The sequence below is a fragment of the Calypte anna genome, chromosome 8 (assembly GCF_003957555.1).
Source record: "Calypte anna isolate BGI_N300 chromosome 8, bCalAnn1_v1.p, whole genome shotgun sequence".
In the NCBI taxonomy this organism is placed as follows: Eukaryota; Metazoa; Chordata; class Aves; order Apodiformes; family Trochilidae; genus Calypte; species Calypte anna.
Window position 1 is genome coordinate 24,889,987 of NC_044254.1, and position 19,470 is coordinate 24,909,456.

General features: G+C 40.6%; 1 protein-coding gene across 4 annotated transcripts in view; it reads right to left on the minus strand.

Moving 5' to 3' along the window:
• EPS15 (epidermal growth factor receptor pathway substrate 15) overlaps positions 1-2,118 on the minus strand; it is a 44,894-nt gene extending 42,776 nt beyond the window's left edge. For all 4 annotated transcript variants that reach the window (XM_030455036.1, XM_030455034.1, XM_030455032.1 and 1 more), the window contains exon 1: positions 1,994-2,118. In XM_030455036.1, coding sequence (XP_030310896.1) covers positions 1,994-2,020 — 27 coding nt within the window. In that variant the 5' untranslated portion in view covers positions 2,021-2,118. The remainder of the gene's footprint in view (positions 1-1,993) is intronic.
• Between the last annotated feature and the right edge of the window lie 17,352 nt (positions 2,119-19,470).

Genomic DNA, 19,470 nt, shown 5'->3' on the forward strand with positions numbered 1-19,470 from the left:
TTCTTTAGCAATGCAAGAAAAAAAAATAGATGGGAAAAAAAAACCAAAACCCACAAAACAATCCCAAAAAACCCAAACCAACCCCCCACACAAATGGTCAACAACAACAGAAATAGCTTCCTCAATTTAACCACTGATGTAAGCTGCAGTCACAATGGTTTTAAGGATACTGGTGATTTTTCTGCTTCTGTCAACATTATCACATTTGTATTTAGTCCCCTTCCATGTGACCCAAAAGTAAATAAGTTCTACAATGAAAGGATTACACAGCCTGCAAGCAATAATGTCTTGTTGTGGCATGCACTAGAGCAGACACTCCTCCCCTCTCCCCAAATAAAGACCCAGATTAGTCCATGCCTTTAGTCCAACAAAATTAAAGCTACTCATCTAGGAAAACTCTTTTTCCTCTTCAGTAAAGAGATATTTTTAACTTTTTTCTTTTGCTTGAATACTATTGAAAGAGAGACACAGAAATTTATGTTGTCCACTTTGCAGTTCATCTTTTCACTAAGCAACCCTCCCTTCTTTCCGTGAAATAGCTGATGATTTTCTCTAAAGTCAACTACATAAACAACTGGAAATCAAGCAGTCTTGCTGCCAACCTTTTTAAGTATACTTATAAGTGTTTAAGTGATTCATGCTCCTTTACCAGCTTTACTTTCTGTAAATCCAGCTGGTTAATGGACTGGAGCATCCCAAGCAGGAGCATGTGCACCGACAGGCCTGCCTCAGGCTTCTGTCAGACAGGATTGCAAACTTCTCCTGTCACTGCGAGATGAAACAAAAAGGTACCAAAAAAGGGCAGCTCGTTAGCTACCAAGTTTCTAGAGAACACGAGGTAATCCCAGCAGCATGATACAAATTCTACTACCAGCAGGAAACAAATGCAAGCAACAAAGACTCAGGGAAAGGGAGAACACCTGAGCACCAAAGGGCACCAATAATCTCCAAGTTTTATGCTTGGCAGAATGCAAAAATGGGGTGCCCACCCCGTGGGGCGCACCAAAAGCAGAAACAAAACAGAAAGAAGACAAAACAAAAGGTAAAATGACTTCCAAGCAGTATCTGAAGTTTCTGTTAAAACAATTAATTGCGCTGTCTCTCTCTCCCAAGCCAACCTCCTTGCACCCTGCCCATTAACACCCCGACACTGTCCCCTCGGCAGCTCCCCCGACCCCGTTTCTCCCCGGGCTGTCAGCGCAGAGCTCCGGGCAGCGGGCGGGGAGGCCGGGCCGGCACCGGGGCACGGTCACCTAACCCCGGGCTATCGCCTTTCCAGCCCTCAGCGCACACTCACTCCCCTCCTCTCCGAGTTCACCGCCTGCCCTCAAAAACCTACAGAGCGGGTTCTCGTTTTGTTGTTATCGTTGTTGCCGTTAAACAAGGCGCCCCGTGTCTCTCCTAGAAGACAAAAGACCGACCGGACCGCGATTACAGCCGCCGCAGACCAAACCTCTGCGGGCTGCCGGCCGCGACCGCGGCACTGCCCGTCCGGAGGGCCGCTCCCCACACACCCACCTTCCCAACACACCCACCCGTGTTCCCCCCTTCAGCCCCGGGCACAGGCACCTGCAGCCTGGCGGGATCTCGTTTCACGCCCGCGGGGGGCCCGGGGTTGCCCGCCCGACTGTGCCCTCTTTCCCTGCCGCTGACACCCCCCGGCCCCCGCCGCGCCTCAGCTGCCACCTGACAGCGCCGGCGGCCGTTAGCGCGGCGGGGCAGGGCTGAGGGGCGGCGGCGGCGGACGACACAAAGCCGCACCGCCGAGGGGCCCCTCCGAGGAGCCACCGAACCCCTCCCCAAGCGGCGTCGAGGCAGCCCCGCCAGCCGCCTCAGCGCTCTGGGAACGGGTCAGCCCCAGGCCCCCCCCTCCTCGCCCGGGACCCTCCCACCCCTCGCGGGTGCCAGGCCTCGGAGCTCCCCGGGAGAAGGAGGGGAGAGACAGGCACGGGTGGGGAGCCCTCTCCCCACTCGGAAAGGCGGCAGGAGGTACCTGTGTCAGGGAGAGGTGGGCGGCCATGCTGCTTCCATCATGCCCCGGCCGGGCCGCAGGAAGGACGCGCCGCGGCCCCGGCACTCACGGCCCAACTTCGGCAACTTCCCCAGCCGGCCCCGGACAAAACCCGGCACCGGATCCCCGCCCGCCCGACGGCCGGAGCCGGAGCCTCCACCGCCAGCGCACGGCAGCGGGAGCCGCACGCAAAACCGGGCTCCGGAATCCGCTCGCCGGAACCGGAGCCGGCTGGAGGCAGCTGCAACAAAAACCCGGAGCTGGAGCCATTGGCCAAGATCCCTGCTTCCCATTTCCTCGCCTTCCCCTTACCTTATCTGTTGGCCCCGCTTCTGCTGCGGATGCTTCAAGCATTTTGAACGGTTACAGCCCTGGAGTTTGCTCATGACACAGGTTGGGGAAGTCCCCAAAAAACAGGAGGTGCATCAGGTCTGGGCTGGGTTGCAACAGAACTGGGCACAGGGCCCAGGAGGAAGCGGTGCCTGAGCCCAGCAGGATGTGCTGACCCGACGTGTCCTGAGCCCAGCAGGATGTGCTGACCCAATGCGTCCCTTCTGGGCTCAGCAGTACGGAGGGGCAGCCCCGGGCTTGGCCTCCCCTCTCCCTCCCCCAGACCTCTCTCTGCTGACAGGAAATTCTGTGCCTGCCCAGGCACTCGCTGCTGGTTGTCAGTGTCCCCGTCTCCCTGGTGCTCAGTGGAACGGTTCGGGGAGCAGTGGGGTTTCTGCCAGGGGACAAGCAGAAAGGGGGCAAGCAGAAAGAGGACAAGCAACCCTTACGGTAGGAGAGACGCTGAGGCAGCGCAATGAGAGAAAGAGGTGCAAGCTGGAGTGAGGAGTCAGCTGCACCAACCCAACCCAAACTGTGCACAAACTGCCTGGAAGGGATATTCACATATTCACATCACTGCTCATTTCCCTGTCCAGGGCACCCAGGGACATCTCCCTCTGCCACAACAGATCCAGTGGGCAAAGGAACATGATCTGCTCCTCCTGTACCTGCTCACTCCCACACAGCAGCTCTTTCAACAACTATTTTGAGCTTTTTGCAATACCACAATCACACATCTGTCACCGCGGGCGGAGGGAAAACATTCCTATTTTTTTGACTATGCCCCAAGATGGATTAGGCACAAATTCAAACTTGAAATACACATCTGGACCAACAAGAGGAAATAACCTGGAGTCATACTTGATTATTGGAAAAGTTTGCTTTGTTTTCTTTCTCTGCTCTTAGCTCTCTACCACGCTGCATTTTTTAGCCCTCTTCAGCTCAGTTTCATGCTTGTACTAATAATTCTCATGCCCCACCTCTGCATCCTGTCATTCCTCAGCTGGCAGTCATTCTGAGCTGCTATCTCTCATCCTCTGTCATGAAGCACGTGGGATCTCTCCTTCCCACCTATTCTCTGATAAAGGTTTTATAGAAGCTCTGCTTTATCCAACCTGTTTCTCAGTCATTGTTTCGGCAACAAAAAGAAGATACAGAAGGGAAGAATATAAAAAGCTCACAGAATGGATATAAAAATATTCACACCATTCACATACTCAATGTCACATCTCTCCTCCACCTCACACTCATATCCTCATAAGTAAAATCCCTAGAATATGGCACAGGCTATTATATTTCTAGGTTGATTTTCTTCTTTGATTAAAACTGGGATATTATTCCACAATAATTAATACCTGGAAATTAAACCAGAAGATTATAAAACTACAGCTGTGTCTCCTGGGGACAGCAGTCTTTGAGCCCATTATTTTGGGGAAGGTGCTCCTCAGCACAGGTTTGGAGGGCCTGGGTTTCTGTTTGCTGCCAAGATCTCACATGGATGCCCTTTGCTTTGTCAGTTGCTTTCTCCTTCTCTCAGTCTCCTCCTCAGGGCAAGGACAACAGCAAGAGCTCAGCAGCAGACTGGTGGTGTCTCAGGAGAGAGGTTACACCCAGGCTGATGTCTTCTCATTGCAAATAGAAGGAAAATGGAAAAAAATATATACAAATAAAAAAAAGGGGGGGGGGGAGCTGGCTCTGGAGTTGGAGGCTTGATGTTGAGAGCTGTTGTGAGCAGAATTTTGTGGGCAGGCTATCTCACTTGGCAGATGTGTTCTTGCTGCTGTTCCCTGTCTCCCTGCTGAGTATTGCATCAAGTGTTTCCCATCTGTTCCAGGAGTAGACCCAGAGCTGCAGTGTTACTGCAGAGGTTACTGAAATATGGGTGTTGAGACAAGGAACACCAGGGACTTGTGTGGGACCTCACTCTCCCAGCAGAGCCCTTCATGCAGGGCAGCCTCACCCAGACCATGATTAAATGTCCCATGTCCCCTCTGAGCAGAAGGTGCTGCCCAGGAGGTATGTCTGATCTAGCCAAATAACTGCCCCCCTGAAGACCTGACTTTCCTGAAGATCATGTCAGAGTGATCAAGGTAATCACTGTAGCCTCTGCAAATTAAAACAATAATGAGTTCCTTTCAGTCAATGCTGGATGGCTGTGGTCATGTAAATCTTTGCTGCTGCTGTGTCTTCTGTGCCTCCCACAAACAAACATTGTCCTGGATGGCTCCAACCACCCAAGTTAAAACAATCAGCTCACAGCCTCAGACATCTCTGTAATAATTACAACAGCACTTCTCAGCCTGATGACACTGAACTGTTGTCTTGCAGATTTGTGTGCATCTGCTCTGAGACCTCCTAGAAGGAAATAGCTATCTGCTTCTAAGCTGGAATAAAAAAGTAATGTCCTGACACAGGGTCATAAAACAACTTCATTTCTGTCAAGAGAAAAGTCAGGGCTAGTAAAATTTACCTGAAACCTTTGTCAGGTTTGCAAAACAACATCCTCCAACTACTTCCTTGGCTTAGCCAAAAGCAATTAGCTAGGGCTTGGCTAGGGTGGTAAAACTCCCGAGATCTGAAATTAGTGGGAGTTATGGAAGGCCTCTCTTCCCTTACTGTCTCCTCAGTGGAAATCCTGGTTTTCTGTCTCTTCCCCTTTGTTGATGCCAGGAATCTTGGATTTTTGAAATATCTCCTGCACTGAGAATTGCAGGAGATGTTGAAGGATGTTGAAGGAGAGGTGCAATTGTGTACTGGGTTTGGGAGAAAACTTGTTGAGAACATAAGAAAGTCAAAAGGTCCATGAATTAGGCAAAAAATGTAAATTAACAGTTTCAATTTTTATCTTCTCACATTCAACATGAATTATCCTCCTGCAGGAAGTGTGTTTATCTCTAAGCTGCTCTGTAATAACTTCTGTATGTTGATCTATTTGTCAGAAGATACTCTAGTAAAGGACACTTTTGATCCCAAAAAGACACAGAGAACAGGATTAGCATGCTAATATTTGGAAGTGTAACAGGATTTTCTGTGATTCTAACTTCTGACATTTTGGCAAATGGGTACCTGATCTCAGTGTGCTGTATTGTTCCTTTAAAAGTACAATGCACAAGGTTAAGTCTACACTGGACAAACAAGTGATTATGAATAAACCAAAAACAGCCAAATGGCTTGTGAAGAATGGGGCTTGCAGCAGTGCAGCTACAATAGCAACAGCAGAACTGTTCTGGTGCAAATCCTCATTGCAAGGTAGTGTGTAAATGTACAGAGTGATTTGTTCTAGTACAGCTGACTCAAATTTGAAACCTGTGTTGCACCAAGACAACTTAGGAAGACCTTGTGCAAGTCAGAGTCTGACACTAATGACCTTTGTATTTATAAATGTCTTATGATCACCAAAGATCTTTGTTAGTAAAGCTAATAGTATTTTAATCATATCCAGTGCTCTTCCTGGAAATAACTTTTAACATGTCCATCCCTTCCTTTATTATAGCTTTGTTTACGTTATGGATCAGCACACAGGAAGCCCATTATTTTTTTTTCCAAAACAACATGCAGGCATTTAGCATGACTTGTTCTGCTCGTTCTAGGAAAAGTATTCCTACAACTCCTGAGCACTCAGGAGGCTGACTGGAGGAGTGACTCACTCCTGCCTCCTACATACCTGAACATGAAATGAGGTACCCACTTTCCTGGAATTACAAAGAAGATTAGTAGCTTCAGTGCTACAGATACAAATTTAAGCATCTAAATTTCAGAAGAATTAAACCATTTTGAGTTTTAAAGAATCAAAGGAACCATATGCATGAACACATAATATCCTAAAAAAAAAATTTAAGAAAATATATAAAAAAAATTATAGTTCTATGATCAAAGAATGAATGCAAGGGAACCAGCCCACAGGTAAACACTGTCTGTGTTGCCCAGGTTTCAGAAAGCCAAACAACAGCCATGGTCCTGCTATAAAACAGCATTTCCCCACACTTAGATTATTGACACATCCCTCCTGAGTAATGAGGCAGATTATGATACAAAACGTTGATAACCTTTTGGACTTAAGGCACCTTTTATCAAGAATCTCAAGAGGATTTTCCAGGACCAGTGACACAAGTTGTCTGAGGAAATCACAAATCCAGGTGTGCCTTTAGCCAAAAATACACCCTGGGATATGCTTTATGTGCTCTTTACCTTTAATTCAGATGCAAGCTTTCCAGAGGTAGGGTTACTGATAGGCTGTTAAGTTTTAAGGCCACAAGAGACCATCACAATAATACAGCCTGACCTTCTTCATCAGGTCTGCCACAGAAATGTTATTTTTTTTATATAAAACCTGTAATGTATGAATCCTCCAGTGTGCATTCTAGGAGGATTATCTAGGGACTGGAGTATACACACTGATCAGTATGGAAACTGCATAGGAAGGAGGTATCTATGCATATTTCTTCATATGAACAGTGTTTTCTGTTCAGATATTTAGGAATACATGGATATAGCTGCATTTAATCTCTTCATCTGGAGGTCTTATGTCAAACAGAAATAGAGTATGGAGTAATTGTGCCTCTTTGTTTGTGTAAAATGATCTCATTTATATTGCAAATAGTCTGAATCCCAAAAGGCAAAACTATTTTTGAACAGTGATCATTAGAAAGAACAATATTGATTTTTTGTTATTAAGAGATTGGAATGGTACAGTGGATAACATGAATAATGCTTGAGTGAATCTCTTCAAAAGAACTACATTTGATGGGAGAGTTGGCAAATATAAAATGCAGCCCTACAGACCCATCTATGCCATTTTAAAACATACACAATTTATCTTTTCATTAAGATTGTAAGCAGATTTCCTCCAACTAATTTTATGAGCTAATTTCATGGTGCCCTAACTCATGCCTCAAAAGAATCAGGAGAAAATGTAGATATATACAAGAAGTTAGTTTGACCTTTCATAAAATAGATGGATGACACACAGCAGAGCAACATTTTTCACATAAGATTTCATTTTTAATTCAAGATTATATTTGAAACCCAGAAAAATCTTCAATTGGCACTAATTTGACATGATGTGCAGCAGTTATTTATTTAGCCATTTAGATACTTAGCCATTCCTTGTGCAGATTAATATATAATGATAGGAATAGAACATCTGATACTACTGCTGAAACAGCAACAGTCTTCATTATAAATTAAAGACATCAATATTGTGATGTCTATTGTATACTTGACCAAAATGAGGGTTAAAACTAATATAAAAAGCCTTCTGCCTACTGCCTACAGTTTCTTCTGTTCCTTTTTTCCTTAGGCATGTTGCCTATACTATAAACCCAGGGAATGCATGGTTTACCTTTCTGAAACAATTACAATCTACACACCAAATTCCCTTCATTCTTCTAACCTAAACTAATTCAATCTGCACTTCACAAAGATTATTAATTAATATCAGAATTAAAAGATACATGAAGTAATTAGGTAAAAGAGCATGTTATTGACTAATTTAATTTTTTTCTTCTATTTAAAAGGCTTGTTCTCATGACTATTTTATGGCATGGTTCCATTTTTATGGCATTACTGTAAATCTTGCTACTACCAAATATTTCTTCATGAGTCCTTCTAATTATTTTAATTTCCTTACATATCCTTACCTTCATCTCAATTTTCTTTCACTTTTCTCTAATCTTAGTTATAATCATAACAATGTCAAAGTGGTTTGGAAATCATAAAAATAAAATAACAGTGATGTAAGAATGTTGGTCATAAGACAAAAAAAACCCTCAACTTTCCAAAATCACAGTAGCCTGTAATCCAGTCTTCAATCTGAGCAATGATTATAGCAGCAACACAGCAAAACACTTGAATACGTGTTTAAATTAGGATTAAATTAAGTTAAATTAAATAAGGATTAAGAATCCTTATTCAGGATAACACAGTAGTCGTGTTTAATTTTCCACTAGTAGTTAAAAACTCTCCTAAATTGGAATCATACTCTGCTTGGTTTCAGAAAGAATGTCTTTCATGTATGTGACAAGACCATTGGTGACAGGAGAGAGATCTCTCCTGGTTTGTGGTAGTGTGTATGACAAAGGTACAGTGAGGAGATGAGTCAAAAGCCTCAACAACAGTGGAAAATCCATCATATTTGAAAAGCTGGTAATGATTTTGCCCTCAGAGTAGACAAGGATGTAAATTATTTGACCCTGTTAGTTACCCATGATTAAACCACATATAAACTGTGCTAACTAAAATAGATGTTGTGATGCCTTTGTTGCCATGGAAAAGATCAAAAATTATTGACAAATACAGTGAGAAGTGACAGGAAAGCATTACTTGCCTAGATCTGTATCAGTCGAGTGCTGCAAGGGAAACTTCAGCTTGCACATTGTGAAAGCTCTCAGATATTGCAGCATTCCTCCTGCAGACAGAAAGAATTTGGTGTGATTCTATAGGAATCTGTACAGATGCTTTCTGCTGCACTCCCCTTTCTCAAAACCACAATCCTGCTGTTTGTCCATAAATGAGAATCCACCATCTGGGATTATTTTTTACAGCTCTGTAGCAGGGAGAGGAACCCATTCTGTTACTGGGCCAACTATTGCACAACACCAGCAGTCAAAATCTTCCTTTAAGTGCAAAACATACAATCCCACAGGTGCTGACGTGCAAGGCTGAGGAATGTTGCTTTAAAACCTCTCTTTGTTTCCTTGACTCCTCAGTTATTGACATGTAATTAAATTAATTTTTTTCATCCTTCTAAACCAGTTTGGTGCTATCAATAACAGTAATGTAACTTGACAGCACCTAAAATATTTTCCTCTATGAAAAATGTTTTACACACATATGATGAATATCACTGCTAAATATCACAGACTGAACATTATCCCATTGCAGTAGAGTATGGATGCAGGGAACAGTCCACAATTTAATGTGTGTTCTCACCTGGCTGCACATCCAGTGCAACTGAAACATGAGGCATCATTAAAGATAAACAATTTATTTGTTTGGTGACTGATTTGCCTTTTTTTGGGGGGTGGGTTGTGAGGTTTTTTAATATTTAAGATTAAGTAATGCAGCAGTGATTCCACCATGATGGAACTGATGGAACCATGCATGTGACTGACAGATGCAAAATTGCATTAGTTGAATTTGAACTCCATCAGCAGACAAAAACTTGCTTATTTCTGTGTCACCTTATGCTTCTTTCCCATCACTTGGAACAAAATATATTTTACCAGCTTCACCTGTTGCATTAAACAGATGTAGCTCCAAAGGTCTGATGACCATTAATAAAAAATGTTTTTTTAAGTGAGCTTTAGTAGCAATCAAAGCAGCCATGAAAAATATTACAAGTGTAATAATCATTGTGACTGTGATAACTGCCTCATGAATTTCAGTAGTTTCACAACAGCTTTTCAATCAAAATGTTCCATTTACAAATAAATTTACACTTAAAATACATTCTGGCCTTAAAAATGCCCAATGGAATCTGAAAGGCAAGCTGAGTTAATTCCCACTATTATTGGTAATATTAATTTAAATAAGATTCACTGACTCTGAGAAGCAGTTGAAGAATGTACTGGTATATTTATGCATATATTTCTCTATCAGATTACCAGAATTATTGATGATGAAGATACACAAGTGTCAAACAGGTCAAACTTTTCAGATTGCCCTGTCAGTTTAATTTGTGTGAACATGACAAGCAAATCTGTCCTTCTGCAGAAGGACAACTTGACTAAAATGCTCACAAGATAAATAGATATGTATAAAAATTACAGATAGCACACAGAGGTCCACAAGAGGAAAGTATCAGGGTTTTAGGTATAAGACAGAGGAAGAAACCATAAGCCAGGTAAGATCAGGAATGATACAAGCAGAGAAGCTTGGATCACTTCCTTGGGTTTCAAAATCACTTAATAATTATGTTTTCAGTCAGGTAAAATGGTATTACTATATTTTTAATGTAATTTCTATTTCAAGAAATGTGTCAGAGGCAGGACAGGGGGCTTGGCTGTATAACATCTGGCACAGAAAAACCCAGCCAGATGGTGTTAGTCTTGCCCAAAACATAGCACCTATGTCCTTGGCAGTTTTTAAAACCTTTACCCATTGTCATACAGCTGCCTTTTTTTACATATCTGCAGTTCTGTCCCCTAACCTTGAGGTTCTATAATAACCTAATAAATTGTTTATATGAGACAAGCATTTATACTACAAGAAAAATTCAAAAAGGTAAAATTTGAATTAGATTTTTTCTTTCAGGTTCATAAGATTGCTGAAAAAACATTCATCAGTTCCTGTAGCTCTTCTGGGATTGCTAATTTAAGAAGTAATAAAAGTTAATACTTGAGTAAGCAATATAACATAAAGATCTTTTTTTAATCAGATAAGAAGATTAAATATATTACAAAATGTAAAACTTCTAATAATTTAGATGTACAAATTGAGCATATGCAATTATTGGATTAAATGAACTATGTGTGCTACTTCTAGCAGGAAGAAATATTTCCAAGAACCTCACTTAACCTAATGTCCTAATTAGACTCTTCATGCACACTGAATACAACCTCCCCAAACAATGTAACAGATCTACATTTGGTCAATGCTCTGTCCACAATTTACAATAAACTGTGTTACTTAAGTCTGAAACTCCTCACCAGAAGACTCAAAGGATCTGGGGTTATGGTTGATGTGAAAACCTATGAAAAGGACCCATAGCAATCTATGAAGAGAATTTATGACGAAGTTGTACTTATCCCTCAAGTGTGTCTGGTTCTAGATTTACCATCACTGCATTATCTGAGCCAGATTTCCTTCTCTCCTATGGAACTGCACAACTACCTGAGTCTATGATTTCCATGCATTCCATGAAGAGAAGATGATCTTATGTCAGTAGCTACTACTTGTAAAGAAATCTCTTCAGCTTCCAGCCAGCATGTTACTCAGCACTCACAGCAGAGCTGCACGATGCTGATGAGAGGGAAGCAATGTGTCCCATCAAATCCCAGACAAGGAAATGCCTAAAACTGGAAGCTGACTGAAAAACTAAAAGGAATTGAGTCAGCATTCTTGGGAAAGGAAGGAATAGGGAGGGGTAGTATATAGGGAACCAGTAGTATGTTCTTCCAAAAAAAACCCAGTATGTTCAAAGCAGATAACACATGAAAAAGATAAGTGCTGCTAGCATGCCATAAATAATACAAAATCTACCTAATGCACCACTAGAGTTGATGGATCAAATCCTCTTTCCTGGCCAAGATGTACTAGCATAACAAAGGCTTTTGGAGTTACAGCTTTGGTTATAGCTTTCTGATTCACTACCCTGTTCATCTGGAGCACTGTGATGGGACAGGAGATGATTCATTAGCAGAGAGAGCCAAACTGCAGTTTCCTTACCCTACAATCCGTTTAAGACACCATTTAAATGGGCTGTAAAACTCGTTACTGTATAAGTTCTTAGTCCATTAGGAACTTCTCAGGCTAAAAGAGAAATTGCCTCCCTGGGACCTGGGGTGGTTTTCTCTTCTTTTGCACAACCTGAGCACTGTGCAAAGGACACAGGAGAGTGAGTATGGCCTGAGGCTCTCCCCTTGGAACCTTCCTCAGGTTTCTGCAGCTGTATGAATGCTTCGATTTCTCCAAAATGAACAGAGCTTATTTAGATGTAAGACTGCACATCCATGTTTACAGATCACTAAGCTGCAAATCCAATTCAAATTTCTTGTGTTCAGGGGAACTCTATGGCTGGGTGCAATGTGCCCTCTGAGCATGGATAATTTGAAACAGATGGTTCAACAGATGAGCTGCTAAATACACGAGGCCAACTCAAATGCCATCCAAAAGTAAAAGTGAAGTGGGATAAAAGTTTTCCTTGTCCCACCTTAGGTAAACAGAGCCTACATATCTGCTTGGAAGATGCTCTTTTCTCATTTTCTGCCTTTCTGCTTATCTTTTCAGATATGGAACACTCTAGAAAACAAATCCAGTTTTACCAGCCACAAAGAAAAAGTTATATATTTTCCAATTCTTTGTCGTGTTTTTGTTTTGTTGTTGTTTTTTAAATAAAGCTCCATCCTCTAAGGCTAAGAGCTTGCATGTTTTATTTGAGCTTTAATTTTAAAAAGCCAACAAGAAAGCAGCAAAATATAGAATGTTTCTGGCCTTCAAGGTTGCCAAGAAAAGCTTAAAAATGTGAACCCTGAAGGTTCAGAGACTAAAATTCCCTTTTAACTTGTGCTTTGGTTGGCAGGGCTTAAACACAAATAAATCATTTAAAATGCTTGGAATATGAAGTTTCCTGATTTCCCATTTAAACAATCTGATACAGAAACAGCTACCAGAAAGTTCTCCCCAGGTTATAATACTTCCTAGCCTCTCCACAGGACCCCCTGCCAAACACTTGGCCCATGGCTTCCTAAGTGGAGGCATTGTTCCTGCTGACATTATTATGCCTTAGGCAATGCCTTCCCTACAAAGATTTAAAACTATCATATGTCTTGATTTTCCCAGATTTTCCAGTTTTTCCCATCTGGATTTTTTTCCACACACATACCTGCATACACATGTATCTGTCTACTTATCTGTCCATCTCCCCAGGCTCTCTATCTACTTGTCTTAATTGCTTACCAGGAATCCTACACTGTACATTCCAAAGGTTCAGGGAATGGCAGATTACATGCTGCAGTGTTTCTCTGTCCATTAAAAAAATTGAGCATTTCCAAGAAGTAATCACCCTGAGCAGTTACAGTACAGAATATGCCCATGGTGCTACTGGGAACAGAAATGACAGCCAGCCAAGCACTACTGAGATCAGTCCCACTGCAGAAAATTACCTGTGCTGCACACAGTCACCTCATCTGCTGACATCACACTGATTATCCCCAAAATTTTTTACTAAAATACTACAATTAAAGATTTGTGGGTACACAGAATTCAAGCTGAAAACCAAAAGAAATTGTAAGTGGAGTTATTTCTACAGCCAAGAAAAGAACGCAGGGTATAAGCCTGGTACACAACCTACAAGAAAAAGAACATTTTCCTACTGTTTTTTTAGAAATTCAGTGCAATATGTAAATTTCATGCAATGACTCTGTAGCAATTGAATGTATGAAACATCCCCCTCAATATTTAACAAATTAAAGTTCCATCCAAATGTGACACAATGGGTTAATATTATCAATATGTAAATCACAGATGGAACATGGAACACTGCGGTTAGGGTTTTGTTTTGTCTAAAATTGTGAGATATGGAAACCAAAATCTGGAAGACTGATAAGGTAACAGTTCAGCTGCTACTGATTTTGGTGTATTCAGAAGTGCTGCATCCTTCCTCTAGCTAGAGAACTAACATAACTAGAACTAGTCAGCATAAACCAGAATGTAACTGATGAAAATCTCAGGTCTTCCTTTTATGCAATTTGAGTAACATAGCTTAACTTTGTGTACTTACATGCTTTAACCTCTAAGTCAATGAGATAAATTTTACTCTTGGTTATGTACTTGTAACCACATCAACACCAGTGGAACACAAAAGTATAAACAACTTTTGGCCTGAACTGGAAGCACCTGGCTCAGCTCATGCTTTCCTTTGTTGATATCTTATTTCCAAAGACTTTGGGCTGATAATCTACAAACTATATTGCAAACTTGACCAGTAAATGAAAGCAAACTATTTATTATGTATACCTCAAATAAATACACATTGTAACTACAATATCCTAAACATTACCAACTCCAGCTTATGCTGCAGAAATCAAAGTCTTTGCTGTATATTGCAGACCACTTTTATGGTTAAGGCTTGTTAGTATATTCCTCACAAATTTATTTTCAAAAATTCATTCTCTTGAGCAATGGAAAGCAAATGATGTAACTCCCCATTGTCACAAATGTTCAGAGAATTTAATTAACTCCAGTATCATTTACAGATTTTAACATTAACTTGACTGTAGCATTTGCTTAGAAGTTACATTGCAGTTACTGTTCCAATTGAATAGTTTATTAGGGCACTGGGAAGTACAAATAGAACAGGCTGAACTTTTGAAACTTGGAAGCAAACAGATGCAACAAGGCCTGGATTTTGATCAAGTTCTTGGCTTACAAACTGGGTAACAGAGCCACCCTGTGTGTGCTGCTGCCTATGAGCTTTAGTAGGACTCCCTTCATTTCAGCCCATGACATCTGTGTGTACTTCAGCAGTTCTGAGCAACTTCAGCTCCAATTAAAGTCAGCGAAACTGCTAGAGAATGGGCAAAATATGGTTTGACTACTAAAATGCAGAATTAGGCTATGATACCACTAAAGGTCCCCAGAGAGATTCCACCAAAAAATCCCAACAACCCCAAACTCTCTTTGTGAGGATACAGAGCCCCTCAGCTAACTGGGAGAGTCAGAATTTACTGTAAGAATAGAAACAGTGGCTCAGAACAGAGGTTCAAAGCCCAGTGTCCTGTCTCCAGCAGTGGCAGAGCTATGAAGATGGTAGGAGTGGGTAAGCATGCAGTGAGGCTGCCCTCTTGTACTTCCCAAACCCCCAATAATTTACAGCTCAGAAGTCACCTGAGCTGGAGTTGTTTATTTGGTATGAGTGGTTGTTTCAGTCTAGACAGCTGATGAATGTGTCCTGGAATATATCCCAGGCTGTTGTCTTCATACTATTAGGTTAGAAACCCAGCCAGGCTGGGCTAGGGCTTTCCCCTGATCTTTGAACCTGGGTTTTCTTTTTACAGATTCCAAGCTGATGAAGCTGCAGGAGGTGCTGCTGTAAACTGCAGTCTCACTTCATCTGGAAATCAGATGTGGCTGCATTCTGCACGAGTCTGCTAGTTCACACGTAGCCAGGAGAGTCTCCTGACAGGTCCTGAGGGCTGTCACAGCAGCAGAACACTCACCTGCTCTCTAAATTGAAGGGCAAGTGCAGACCAGGATTTTTGGAGGAGCAATTTAAGTTTATCCTGCCAGTGCTGGTCACTACTTAGTTTTATTCTGCTAGAATAAATCCTCTGCTTCTTTCTCCATTTCTCATGGAAAAGAGAGAGCGAGTTGAATAGGATACATGAATAATTTCTGCATTTTTGCTTCCATCAGAGCAAGGAAGAAACAAATCCTTTAAGCAGGCACCAAAAAGGATTATTTTAATTCTCAGATAATAAGAAGACTTCTCCAATTTTTTTATAGGATAAACCTTGCTACCTTTGTCTGCCATCCTTCTAGAAGAAAGAGTAACCCAAAAGAAAGATCATTTTGACATCCCAAAATCAGGGCAGTACTAGATAAGATGACACAGTATACTGTATATATTGCTTCTCCTATGTACAAATCACTGCAAGTGGTTCTAGATCTAAAGAAAAATGATTTGGCTTAAATCCCTGAATGAAATGCAGCAGGAGCCAGAAACCAATTCTAAACTGACACAACAGAAACTGAGTTTTAACAGATACCCCTACAATACTTGTAGCTATGAAAATAACATGAGCAATAGGAGCACTCATGGCATAGTGCTCATTGTATGTACCTGTGTTTTATGACTGACTGCTCAGCTTAGGTCTCCTTTATTTTTATCTTCCCTTCCATCTCCTTAGCTTTTCCACCTAAAAAATACCCAAAAAATAACCATAGTCAGATTTTTGCTTAAGAGCAATACATTATTTCTGATATATTACAGAAAAAAAGGAGACAGAAAAAGATATTTTTCCTCCAGATTTCAGTTACACTTTGTGCCAGGCAGCATGGATACTGCTCATAAAAGCCTAATAAATTGCATATATTTTGGAACCTACTTGAGAATACATATACACTAGCTTTAATTACCAGCTTTGATATTGCTGTGTCTATTAAAACCAAATAAATATGGTATATAAAATAAAAACTCATAAGTGGAAATAAACATAGCATATAACACTTATGTATAGGAACAGTGCTCTTTAAAATATTAAATCAGTTCTTATGTTTTCCCCTGCAGAATTTGTGACACTTTTAAATAAACTTTAAATAAAGTTTGTGTGAAGACAATGTATCTACTGCATCACTGCAAAACAAACTGACTACAGAAAGCAAGTAGCCTTATTTCAAACATATTAATAGGCCAAACACTATGAAAAAAGGTGCTGGTTGAAAGCTTTGGGAAAAGAGATTATATTTATTTGCCTTTTTGTACCAATGAGCTGCATACTGCAGCTGCAGTGAAGTAAACATTCCAGTTGAGCAGCATTCCTCTATATATTTTCAAAGTCTCTGTGGAGACTGAAGTAGAAGTCACTCATTTGTGGTTGAGAAAATAGCATGGACTTCTGCATTAAATTTTAAATAAATTCTGCCCACAGAATAAGATGCTTAAATCAAATGATGAGATGTTACTCATCTGAGCAAGGCATTAGGAATATAAAATGTGATTCAGCATGCTGTGAACTCTAAACTCTTGTACTCAGCAATGACATCAGGCCTGTTCTCAAAAATAAATTATGATGTTCTAAGTTTTATGATAAAATAATACTAAAATCACAGTGAATTGCTGACCCTGCAAAATTCATTCCAGCAGTTTTCTAGTTGCTAGATTGATTTTCAGATTACCAGACCTCAGTCTATGTGCAGCTGGAAAACAGATCATGTAACTCTTATACAGTATAAAGGCTAGGCAAATATTTTTGTTCTTTCAGACTAGATTTGTAGCATATTTAAGTTACAGATTTTATTAGAAGATGCTTTCCCTATTGTATTTGGATTGCTGTTAATGCCTTCATCTCTGAACACTGAAAGATCCCAACTGTGACCAGGGCATGTGGGAGGATTTCTCTTCCCTCTGTAAAGGGAATACAAAAGATACCCACATTTCTAAGAGGCAAAGCTCCTCAGCATGTTCAGAAATGTACTTTCTAAGAGGCAAAGCTCCTCAGCATGTTCAGAAATGTACTTTTTTTAAGAAATGTTGAGCCTTAGAATATCAGTTCACATCTCTTGCAATTCCCAGATAATGTCATTATGTCAAAATTCCCAGATAATGTCATGATGTCAAACTGTCTTGCAAAACTGTAAACTGAATTTACTCTTTTATGAGACCATATCAAAATCTAAGTTATATTACTGTTACAAAGCAATACAAATTTACAATGCCCTTAAAATGTGTTTCTCTGTAGACCTTTTAACAGGATTTGGTCAGTGAGTCACTTGAATTGCTTAGCTGAATACCATCACTGTCTGTTCAGCAGCAAAATTAAGCTCACACAGAAGGCTTAATCTTCTACTTGATTATAGTTTATCACTGCATTTGTTATCTATAAAAAAAATAAAAGTATTTTTTTTCCTGAAGGTACCAAAAGAAGACATTAATTGCTACCAACAAGCAGACAAAGAATAATCCACCATCAGGCTAATTTCTTAGTTTTGATGATTATGTTGTCAGTAGTTGACACAGTGACCTGATATGACAAGAAATACAAAATTAAGCTACCAGCCCATTTCTGAAGAGGGAAAAGGAAACAAAATGTCATTTGTTCACTTCTCAAATGGCTTCCTTATGTTCTACAGAATCCCAAGCAATTGCAGCTGTTGGCAGAAGCTAAAGCTGCTTTCACTGCTGCCAGTCACACTCCCAGACACCCTTAAGGAAACCCACAAGCCACACAACTTCATCACTGGGGTTCTTTAAAGTTACTTCAGCTTCTGGAAAATTTACAATAGAAAAATATTTTCCTCTTTTCGTATGCTCCTGCCTCTACCCCAGTCCTTCCCTGGTATTTATTTTAAATTGCCAGTACCTTCTCCTTGGCTAGAAACCATATACATTTAAACTGTAATGACCAAAAAACCCAGATGTAATTTATTGGACAAGCTTGGACAAAGGAAACAAACATAGAAAAAAAAATTAGAAGTAGGGTGCAAGCTGGGATGTCCTGGAAAACACAGTAAAGAGTGGGCATATCTGAGGTTTCCCCTTACATTCCTGCTGGGACAGTCTGAATACTCCAGGGGCCACTTTATGGGCTAAACATTGTGGCTGGTCAGGAAATCTGTGTGTAGCTGGGACACTACAGGCAAGATTGTTTGTGTGGCCAGAGAATGATGCTGGACAAGATTTTTAGCTGATGGAGCAGCACAAGGTAACAAGCTGTGGCCTTCTGCCCAGTTCTGTTGATTTCTGGAGTTCATAATCAGCTCAGATGACAGCAAGCATGCTATTTAATGTTAGAGGATGACACACCAGTCTAATTTAAGCTTTTTAAAATATGGAGAACATCCCAATAAAACTGTATGTAATTACAGAAAATAACTATGCTTTGTTCCAAATTGGATGGAGACATGCTAATTGGATAGAACATGTTAAAGCAAACAAAATTCTTCTATTAAGGAAATAAATTGCAAACTTCTATTTTAAGTATTTTTTAAATTAAAAATCATTAATGCTGATGATGTATCAAGCAGTTTACAAACATAGGTTATATCATAGTTGTGGTTGAACTCCAGCTTGTTGAACTAAAATATTTGCACTGATCTTCCAAAACAATTTGAGTGGGCACTCAATCTTTATGAGAAGGATCAAACTAATTAAACCTAACCCCTTCAACATTGCCCTCATGAACCATGTTCTGTATATACTGGAATAATTTGTTACACACAGGAAAAAAAAATCATCCTGGCATGTCAAGAACATGCAGAAACCTATATGTTATTGTATTCTGAATGCTGGTAACAGACTAATTCCATACATCTTTATTTCAATTTATGTGGGGTTTTTTTGAAACACAATGATTCTTTGATCTCTGCCAAATTACATGAATATCCACACCACATTTCTAATGGAAACCTGGAGATATGTTTCCCTTTAACACCTGTTAGTGCATCTTTTCCATCTACTTTGCGAGGTTTAGCTAAACTGAGCTAGCTAAAAGACATGATTTTTCTAGTGGAGACAAGCCTGTGGCACATTTCCCCTCAGAGAAAGTCAGAACAAAGAATTAGTAAGATATTCCTTGTGTGCTGAAGTTAAGCAAGGTAAAGGGAAAGCTCTTCTGTTGAGAATTTCTCATTGAGAATGTTCTGCCCTTCTGCAGTTAAGCCAAGAATGTTTTTGCACATGTTCAGATCCTGGGGAATAATACAGTCAAAGCAGTGATCCAAGATAATAAAGCTCCAGTCCCACTACAGCT